Source organism: Microtus ochrogaster, chromosome 7 (genome assembly GCF_000317375.1).
Source record: "Microtus ochrogaster isolate Prairie Vole_2 chromosome 7, MicOch1.0, whole genome shotgun sequence".
Taxonomy (NCBI): domain Eukaryota; kingdom Metazoa; phylum Chordata; class Mammalia; order Rodentia; family Cricetidae; genus Microtus; species Microtus ochrogaster.
Genome location: NC_022014.1, coordinates 16,290,117 through 16,299,824, shown reverse-complemented (window position 1 = coordinate 16,299,824; position 9,708 = coordinate 16,290,117). Strand labels below are relative to the sequence as shown.

Sequence of the window (9,708 nt, the reverse complement as noted above, 5' to 3'; positions counted from 1 at the left end):
CAGAGCTAGTTCCAGGACAGGCTCCAAAGCCACAGAGAAACCCTGTCTCAAAAAACAAAAAAAAAAAAATCAATAAATCTTTAAAACTACAAACTGTAAGGCTGAAGCTACCCTTAGTGGTAAAGAGCACTTACCTAGCACATGAGAGGGCCCAATGCTCAATCCCTAGCATTGCAAATATTATTTTTAAAAAAATTTTCAAGACAAGGCTTCTCTGTGCAGTCCTGGCTGTCCTGGAACTCATTATATAGACCAGGATGGCCTCAAACTCAGAGATCCAACTGCCTCTACCTCCCAAGTGCTGGGATTAAAGGTGTGTACCACCAAGCCTGGCTAAAAAAAAAAATTTCTTTCCTTTTATGTGCACTGATGTTTTTCTTGGATGCATGCCTGTGTGAGAATGTTGGATCCCCTGGATCTAGAGGTACAGACAGTTGTGTGTTGCCACGTGGGTTCTGAGTATTGAAGCTGGGTCCTCTGGAAGGACAGCCAGTGCTCTTAACCACTGAGTCATCTCTCCAGCCCACAAAACTATCTTTAAATAAATAAAGTTGCATATGAGATACAAAGTGTACATTTCCCCTGCAATGTTGAACCTAGAATCTTGTACATGATAGGGAAGTGCTCTACCACTGAGCTGCATTCCCAGCCTGTGTGCCATGTTTTTAATTAAGGCTTATAAATTTTATTAAAGGAAGCAGCAGATGGGCATTGTATAGAATGCCTGAGTCCAACACTCAGGAGTCTGAGGCAGGATTGTGAGTTTGTGGCCAGTCATGGTTACACAGGCAGATCCTGTCTCAGAAAAGAAAACGAAGAGCATTAGCTCACCATCTCATGAAGCAGTACATTGCCGTCTTTTGTGAGTTTGATATCACCTGCCCCTGAAACAAGCCTGTTCAAAGAACAATGGTACTTATTAACTCCACAAGTCAAGACTCAAACAACATTCACTCCCAATTCTTGCCATCCACTGTTCTAAACACAGATGACTGGCTTGGAAACTCCACATTGAATGGGGTAATACTGTGGTAATGACTGCCACTTGCAGCCCCTAGAATTATTTCTCCCAGATGACCTTATAGTGATTTCATTCCAAGTGGAGCATTTATGGGCTTAGAGAGTAGTTGATGGGTCATAAACATTGCCTAATGAAAAGTATAAAACAATGCACAAATCTGCAAATTTCCTGTACGTTTTTATTTTGGTAAATGTCATAACTCAGTCACTGAATTTAGTTGCTTTCATCCTTGCATTTATTAGATGCACCGAGCTCTGCCAATTCCACAATTTAAAACACCTTTGAATCTTAGCCCCTTCTCTCCAATTTTATTATCATTTCTAGACTGCTTAGATAGCCATCTTGTCTCCAAATTTGAATCAACTCTTTGCACTATATTTTTCTAAAAGGCAATGTGACTTAGTTTCCTGATAGACAGCCCTTCAATGATTTTATGTCCTCCACCATCTTCAAGGTAAAATTCAAAGTAAGTTAACAATAACATACTTGGCCTTTCCCAAACTCTCTTGTTCCATCGCCCATCATTCCCACAGTAGGTCTTCCAGTCCCCTTAATGCATTATAATGTTTGTTTCTGAGGGATTTACACCACTGAGAGGCCTTTAGTCCTGTCACCAACTGCCCAACTCATTCTTCTACAACTCTGATCAGACATCACCTGTTATTTGAGAGGTTTTTCCTTCAGCCATTAGTAATTGGACCCCTTTCCTCTGTAAAATCGTTTGCATCTATATATAATTGACCCACCTGTCACTACCATGTCCTTGAGGTGCTATCTCAAGAGCTGCAGAGATGGCTCAGCAGTTAAAAGCACTTACTGTTCTCACAAAGGATCTGATCTTGGTTTCCAGCACCCATATCAGATGGTTCACTCAAGTTCGGGGGATCTGACACCCTCTGACCTCTGGGGGCATCTGCACACACCTCTTGCACATAAATTCAGATAGGTGCACACATAAAATAAATCAAACTTTTTTTTAGAAATGAATAGAAACTCTCTCATTTGTTTTCCCAGCATCTGATGTTAAGTGGCCTTGTTTACTATTAATGTCAGTTTGCTCATTCCTCTCGGGGTGCCACTTTGCTAAGAGACCTTTTCCTCTCCCCACTCTCTTTTCTCCCTGTGTAAAACAATGGTGCTAAATAAATGTATGTCCAAATGGATGGATAAATATAAAGAACTCTAGGTACAGAGAGTTGCAGGAGCTTGACTACTAAGTACTAACAGATGATGAAACTTGAGTTTGAACCTAAGCCTGCCTAGCTCCAAAGCCAGTGGTACACCACACTGCCAAGTCACAACAATCCGGTCTATGGTGGGCTGCAGTCCAACGTTTGCTGAGCGCGCGCACAAGGTTAAACACATTCCCAAAAGGAGAATGGTGAAGGAAGCTCCAGAAGCGTTCAGGGCTTAATGTTTACAGGGAGCCACGGTACGAATAGCTGTTTATGAACTCTAGTGAAAAGGGGAGGGGTGCCACAGCTACTGGTGGGGCCTTTTCTTTTGGGCGAACAGGCTGAAGATCTGAGAGCAGAATGTGAGAGGGAGGAAAACTGCAGCTTTGTTCGCAGGTCTTCACTGAACATCATCGGCCCCAGAGGGCGCCGCGACAACCCACACACACCCTAGCGGCATCTCACATTTTTAGCGCGCCCTTAGGACCCAAGCTCGGCCGCAGCACATCCTGCAGCCCTCGGGCGGCACAGACATTCACAGCCAAAGCCGCCTGGCTGCGCGTCACCTCAGCCCCAGGGTTGGCGAGTTTGATCGCTGCCATGGTTCAACGGTCCAGCCCCCAACCTGCAGACTCGGAACCCTGGCGCCACGCCCACCCTCCTGAGCTTCGGCCAATCGGCCCCATAACAGGAAGTGACGCTATCACGCCTCGCCGGTTCAGAAGCCAGAACCGCCTGACTCTCTGACGCAAACATGGCGTCCTCCGCCTCCGCTGGGACTCCGGCGGGGAAACGGGTGGTGAATCAGGAAGAACTGAGGCGGTTGATGAAGGAGAAGCAGCGCCTGAGCACCAACCGGAAGAGGATAGAATCCCCCTTCGCCAAGTACAACCGTCTGGGGCAGTTGAGCTGCGCGCTTTGTAACACTCCGGTCAAGAGCGAGCTCCTGTGGCAGACCCATGTTCTGGGAAAGCAGCACCGGGAGAGAGTAGCCGAGCTGAAAGGCGCCAAGGGAGCAACCCAAGGCCCGTCGGCCAGCGCAGCGCCTCAGCCCATCAAGAGGAGAGCGACGGATGTGGAGAGCCAAGACACCAAGAGAGCCAAGGCCTCCGTGGGACCTCAGGTACAGCCCTCCACCTCGGCCTCGTCTGCCAACTTGCAGGAGGCCGCTAGGGCAACCTCCAGTAAACCTTCTGGACTCGGTTTACTCCCTGATTATGAAGATGAGGAAGAGGAGGAGGAAGAAGAGGGGCGTGGAGAAGGAAGGAGGGACAGCAGCAAGCATTTTACAGATGCACAGGGCAAAGACAAAGAACACTCGCTTGTTCCTCCGAGGGAGACAACAAGCAATGTGCTGCCAAACGATCCCTTTAATACAAACCCTCCCAAGGCCCCCTTAGTTCCTCATTCAGGTTCCATTGAGAAAGCAGAAATACACGAAAAAGTGGTGGAAAGGAGAGAGAACACCGCCGAAGCATTACCAGAAGGGTTCTTCGACGACCCTGAGGTAGACGCAAAGGTCCGGAAGGTTGATGCCCCAAAGGATCAGATGGACAAAGAGTGGGACGAGTTTCAAAAGGCCATGAGGCAAGTCAACACTATTTCCGAAGCTATAGTTGCTGAAGAGGATGAGGAGGGACGGTTGGACCGGCAGATTGGAGAGATTGATGAGCAGATAGAGTGCTACCGTCGAGTGGAAAAGCTGCGGAATCGCCAGGATGAGATAAAAAACAAACTTAAAGAGGTTCTGACCATAAAAGAATTGCAGAAAAAGGAAGAAGAGAATGTGGACAGTGATGACGAGGGAGAATTACAGGATTTGCTGTCTCAGGATTGGCGGGTGAAAGGGGCTTTGCTGTAAGGTTTTGAAGATCCAGGTTGTCCATCATTCTCGGCTGCCCCGTAAAAAAGTGCTGTGTCCTAGTACTTGGGTTACTCGGTCCTTGGGTACCCTGAGTTGTTGAGAGAAAATAAGCCACTGAGCAGTAATACTTTGGGGAAGGTACTGCGGTGCTATTTATTATAAAATATTCGAGGTAAAACAGTTTGTGACATTTTTGAAATTATAACCGCAAATCGCCAACTTTTTCGCGTTTACAAGCATAATGTTGATTTTTCAGTTGTAAAATCTTAAATTGTAAATACTGTACGTAGCAAAGTATATATTTACATAAAGTCACTGTTTGAAACTTAGAAATCAGACAAAAAAGACATACGTTTATATGACCTCGATGTACATATATATTTTTGAGCCTTAAACTCCCAAGGGTTGGGACTTTGGGGAGGTTATTTTTAAAAGGCTACTCATAAACATATATATTTTTCTTAAATCGGTGAATGAGTATTTTGTTTTCAAAAACATTCTTAGTGAGATCACTGAGAACATGTCAGAAATGCCCAGCCTCCTTAAGCCAACATTTCTCTTGATAAGACCAATGATTGTGAAGTGTAGGTCTGTATCACCTGTGAAACTTCTGATTATGTGTAGACCTATGAAGCTTTAGTGTGAACCTTAGCCTTAGGTTCCATAAATGGGGTTCAGATGACAGTATTCTCGAATGTTCCCAGGTTATTCTAATATATTCCCAGGTTGGAGAGCAGCTGCCCTGTGTCCAAATCTGTTTCTCTATTTTCTCAGAATTTGTTTTCCTCCAACATGGTCTGTAAATTTGCTGTACTCCCTGCCCCTGTAGGCACCCTGTGCAAGGCCATGGGAACGCTAGGTTTGTACCTTTTATTTCTACCCCATTGAGTCTGAAGCTTGATTTTTGTTGTAAATTAGGCTTGTGTTTACAGGTTCTTTCAATTGTAGGAAGATGTTTATGTTGCTTAGGAAAGCAGTGACAGTTGCCTTACACTAGCTGTTGATAGTTTAAAGTACTCCTCACTTTGGAGGGCGAGATGTTCAAAAGGAAAATAAGTAGCAGTGTTTAATATACAGCGTGTTCAAATTTAATAATAGCTAAGACATACTGTTCTAAGTATAAGCCAGACGGGACCCCAAGTACTTTACATATAGTAACCCATTCTAGTTCCGACTCTATAGGGGGAAGCACCAAGGAAAAGGGTCTGGAAAGCCTTGAGAACTGGCTGTGGTGACTCACACCCGATACCCTCAGCTTTCGGGAAGCTGCAGGAGGAGATGGCTGAAGTTTGGGAACAGCCGGACTACATGACTAAAGTGAAAAAAAAAAAGCCTTTAATTCTAAAGAATTGCTCCTACAGGCAATGTAAAAATAAATGGAGGATTTTGGTTTTGGTTTTAAACAGAAGAATTCTGTGGTGATTGGATGTACTCCAGTTGTATATGGTACAGAAGGACACAGGACAAGGGACTGGGAGATTATGTGGAAACTACTTCAAAAGTAAAGTGACTGAGACTGGTTAGTTACGGACCATGTGGGGGAAAGTAACAGAATTTCTCAGGAAAAGCTAACATTTCAGTGATTACAAGTAGAAGAAAATAAATGTAGAAGGAATAAGGATAGGATGCCAAAGGATGTTCTAGATATGGCTATCAGGAAGACTGTCTGGCGTGGTATGTGCCACACATCATTAGTAATCATGCTGCCTGTGACACCAAGTCTGAATTCTTATCTGCCTACTGATTAGCAATAGCCATTTCAGTTTGATAGGCACAAGGGGTGAACCTGACCCAGTTTTCAGTTCTTTCAGCATGCAGGAAAGTAAAGGTGGCTTGAAAGGTGAGTGATGATCTGTAGGAGCACCTTCATTAGACATACGAAGCTGGGCGTGGTGGGTCATATCTGTAATTCTAGCACTAGGAAGGGCTGAGGCGGGAGGATTCCTGTCATTTTGAGGCCATATATTTGACAGTAAGATGATATCGCAGAAATCAAAAGTGCAAAAATATAAACTATTAAATCTAGTGGCCATTTTTAAGAGAAACAGGTGAAGTTAGTTTCAGTGTTTTATTTACCCTATCTCTAAAATGTTCAATTTCAGTACGTGATATTTAAAGACTACTGAATACTTTTGCATACATTGTGAAATCTTGAGTGTATCTAACAACATACACATTTTAAGGCCCAGTGGCCATTGGTGACTAAAGACTTCCTTAAAGGACAGCACAGATCTAAAAGTTATGTAAGTGAATAAAAGAAAACATGCTGAGGAAGTAGGAGCAAAAGGTTCATTTTTGGCATCAGTGGAGATTAAAATGTGAGAAGATAGGGTGCGTGTCTCTGTGTGGAGGCCACCAACATAGGTACTGGGTAACAAACTCAGGTCCTTTAGAAGAGCAGCCAGTGTCCTTTGGAAGAGCATCAAGTGCTCACAACCCACTTAGCAATCCAGCCCCCTGTTAACATTTTATTCTTAAATGTTTGATTATTTTAAAAGGCATAAGGAATGTAATGTGTTAATGCACATGAACTACCACCACCTTTTTGTTTTGTATTTTAGAGACTAGGTTTCTCTGTGTTGCAGTCCTAGCTGTTCTGGAACTAGCTATTGTAGACCAGGCTGGCCTTGAACTCACAGAGATCCACATGCCACTGCCTCCCTAGTGCTGGAATTAAAGGCATGTGCCACCACTGCCAGGCTAACTACCACTAACTTTTAAGAGGGCCAAGAACATCAAAATCTAATCTCTGGTCCTTTTTTTTTTTTTTTTTTTTTTTTTTTCGAGACAGGGTTTTTCTGTAGCTTTGGAGCCTGTCCTGGAACTCCCTTGGTAGACCAGGCTGGCCTCGAACTCACAGAGATCCGCCTGCCTCTGCCTCCCGAGTGCTGGGATTACAGGCGTGCGCCACCACCGCCCGGCCTTCTCTGGTCCTTAAGAACAGGAGGGAAGGACCCCAGTCATAACCAGTGGTCAGTGAGTCCTTGTCGAATGTGAGACCAAAGGAGCAGCTCCATCAACTGCAAAGATCCTTACATTCTCCGAGCTGAGTCAGAGGTCTGTTGTTTAACTGTGCTGTTCCCTGATAGAATTAATCCCAAGAATTCCTTCTAGTCCTATCTCTTTTTAGAGTGGTCCCTAACTCAACCACCATCATAATAAGAATTATTGTAATGGGCCAGGTGGTGGTGGTGCATGCCTTTAATCCCAGCACTTGGGAGGCAGAGGCAGGTGCCAGCATGGTCTACAGAGTGAGTTCCAGGACAGCTAGAGCTGTTACACAGAGAAACTGTCTTGGAAACAAAGGATAAAAAGTTATCTTCTCAAAAAAAAAAAAAGTATCTTCTCCATTTCATTTAAAACAGTCCCCCCCCCCAATTTGAAAGAAAAAATGCTAATCCAACTGGCCTTCAAATATACATTTGTCTGCCTTACAGTTAGGAAATGCTTTCTCATGTATTTCACTTATGATGGAAGTAATTCTGCTTTTCTGGTGCTTGCAGGGGGAAAAAATATAAAATTTAGACCTAAAACCTTTAATAGTTAACAAGCACCAAATTAATATAGACTAATAAAGCAAAGCAGTTGGCAGCAGAAAGCCCAGCTCAGGCAGGCTCCCTTTCCACTTTATTATTTATTTTGCAGTTCTGGAATTTAAAGCCAGGGCCTTAGGCATGCTAGGCAAGGGTTCCATCACAGAGCTGTATCCAACCTGCTCCACCTCTAAGTGTTAATGATCTTAGCCAAGTCACCGCTCTAAGCTTCAGTTTGCTCAAAATATCAGATGGAAACACATAGTCCTCATGGGGATGCAGTGAGAGTCTATAGGCTCATTCTAATACAGAATAAAAAAATCTTAAGGAAAAAAATACATTTTCTTGCCATGATACACACCAAGAAAAAAAACACAAAATAAAAAGAAAAATACATCTATCAGAGAAGTAGCAATTGGCTAGCAACTTGGCAGATATGCCGAAGATTGAGTTTATCAGCGGGCACCATGGTTGGATGGACATTAGTATTTTTAAATACTAAATGTCTGTGTGGTGCTGGGAATAAGTTTAGGCTTCAACAGTAACAAAAGCCATGATTCATGGAATTAACTTACTTACTGACTTGACAGTGTCTGCCTTGGGTTTTCTACATATATGTCCACCATCAACCCATCTCATCCATTCGTGTGTGTGGGTTTGAACATCGTCACATTTACCGAAGGCTCCAAGTTTATACCAACAGCCAGGGCAGAGCTAAGAGCACTACAGAGATGCTGCCAAAGCCCCATCACACTACCAGTAAATGCCACTGTTGGTTAAGTCCTTGAGTGTTGGCTTTCCATTTGTACGTTTTCTGCCTCTTCTAGCCTATGTACCTGCCTAATACTGCATTTGAATAGTAACTGTTCCAAATTTAGTGCATCTGAAATAGCTTTCCTTCTTTCTAAAATTTCTCCTTCACCTCTGTGAATTGGAGTTACCAACCTCTCCTGGAGCTTTAGGCAGCCCCTGGGAGTGATCCAGACACTTCCCTCACCTTCCGAATCGAGGTCCTGTTCTACCTCTAATGTATGCCAGAATCCCTTCTGCTGTCTGCCTTGCTTCTAGCCATTAATGTCTCTTAGTCCCTGTTGCTGCTCCCCGCTGCCCAGCCAGAGTATAGTAATCCTTTTAAAATGTTCAGTTGTCACTCAAAGCCCTTCATTATGTTTCCATGACATTGAGAAATAAAAGGCCAAGACCTTATTAGGCCTACATAGCCTTAAGGGGTAGTTAAATATTCCTTACAAACTGACTCAATGAGCCCCACTGAGGACAGAAGGGGACAGGAAAACATAATTGTCCTACACTGAAAGCAGTAATATAATAAAATGTCAGTTCAGCATATTGAATATGTGTGTTAAAAGGTGTGAGTGACTGGGACAAGGGGTGAGAAAAGAAATTTAAAATGTGCACTAGCAAAACACAGCCTGCTACTACACAGAGAGGAACAAGGGAGACTCCCAAATTTTTCCAATTCTTTCTAGAAGTTTCCTGTGTGTTTGTGAGCAACGTTTTCAGTTTGTTAATGCCTGAGGTGATGATTTGGGAGTCCAGCCAGAGGTCTCCTCCACATCTCTCCATAAAGTCACGCCAATCTTCTGACAGACTTATTTCTTAACGCCATATTTAGCTATATTGATAACCAATGAAAGAGCCCTGGCTTTCAATAAAATAAATTTTAAAAAATGTGAACTAGCTTTGAGGAAGGAGAGAAAAGTAGACCAAGACAGATATGCAAAGTACACAGACATCTCAGGAGACAGTAGCTTCAGGTACATGGAAAGAAGTGAGAGGCAGGACAGGATGTCTGTAGGGTTAGACGCAACCTTATATGCTTCACCTAAATTTAGTGTTTAGACTCATATTCAGGAGTCTGGGGAAGACAAGAAACAGTCTATGTACCTGAGACCCCAGGCTTCTTTGCTGTGTCCCAGAACCCCCAGCCCTCTGCCATGCACTGAACCCCCAGCCCTCTACCATGCACTGAACCCCCAGCCCTCTACCATGCACTGAACCCCCAGCCCTCTGCCATGCACTGAACCCCCAGCCCTCTGTCATGCGCTGAACCCCCAGCCCTCTGCCATGCACTGAACCCCCAGCCCTCTGCCATGC

General features: G+C 44.0%; 2 protein-coding genes across 2 annotated transcripts in view; one reads left to right on the top strand and one right to left on the bottom strand.

Moving 5' to 3' along the window:
* Cct6b (chaperonin containing TCP1 subunit 6B) overlaps positions 1-2,798 on the bottom strand; it is a 41,097-nt gene extending 38,299 nt beyond the window's left edge. The window contains exons 1-2 of the mRNA XM_005349384.3: positions 2,662-2,798; positions 832-895 (exon numbers count right to left, since the gene is read on the bottom strand). Coding sequence (XP_005349441.1) covers positions 832-895; positions 2,662-2,798 — 201 coding nt within the window. The remainder of the gene's footprint in view (positions 1-831; positions 896-2,661) is intronic.
* Positions 2,799-2,950: 152 nt separating this feature from the next.
* Znf830 (zinc finger protein 830) lies at positions 2,951-4,526 on the top strand. The gene has a single exon (XM_005349383.3). The coding sequence runs from the start codon at positions 2,951-2,953 to the stop codon at positions 4,055-4,057; it is 1,107 nt and encodes a 368-aa protein (XP_005349440.1). The 3' UTR covers positions 4,058-4,526.
* The last annotated feature ends 5,182 nt before the right edge of the window (positions 4,527-9,708 follow it).

Excerpts from the sequence above, each read along its gene's own strand:
- Znf830 (XM_005349383.3), top strand. The coding sequence starts at position 2,951 with ATGGCGTCCTCCGCCTCCGCTGGGACTCCGGCGGGGAAACGGGTGGTG.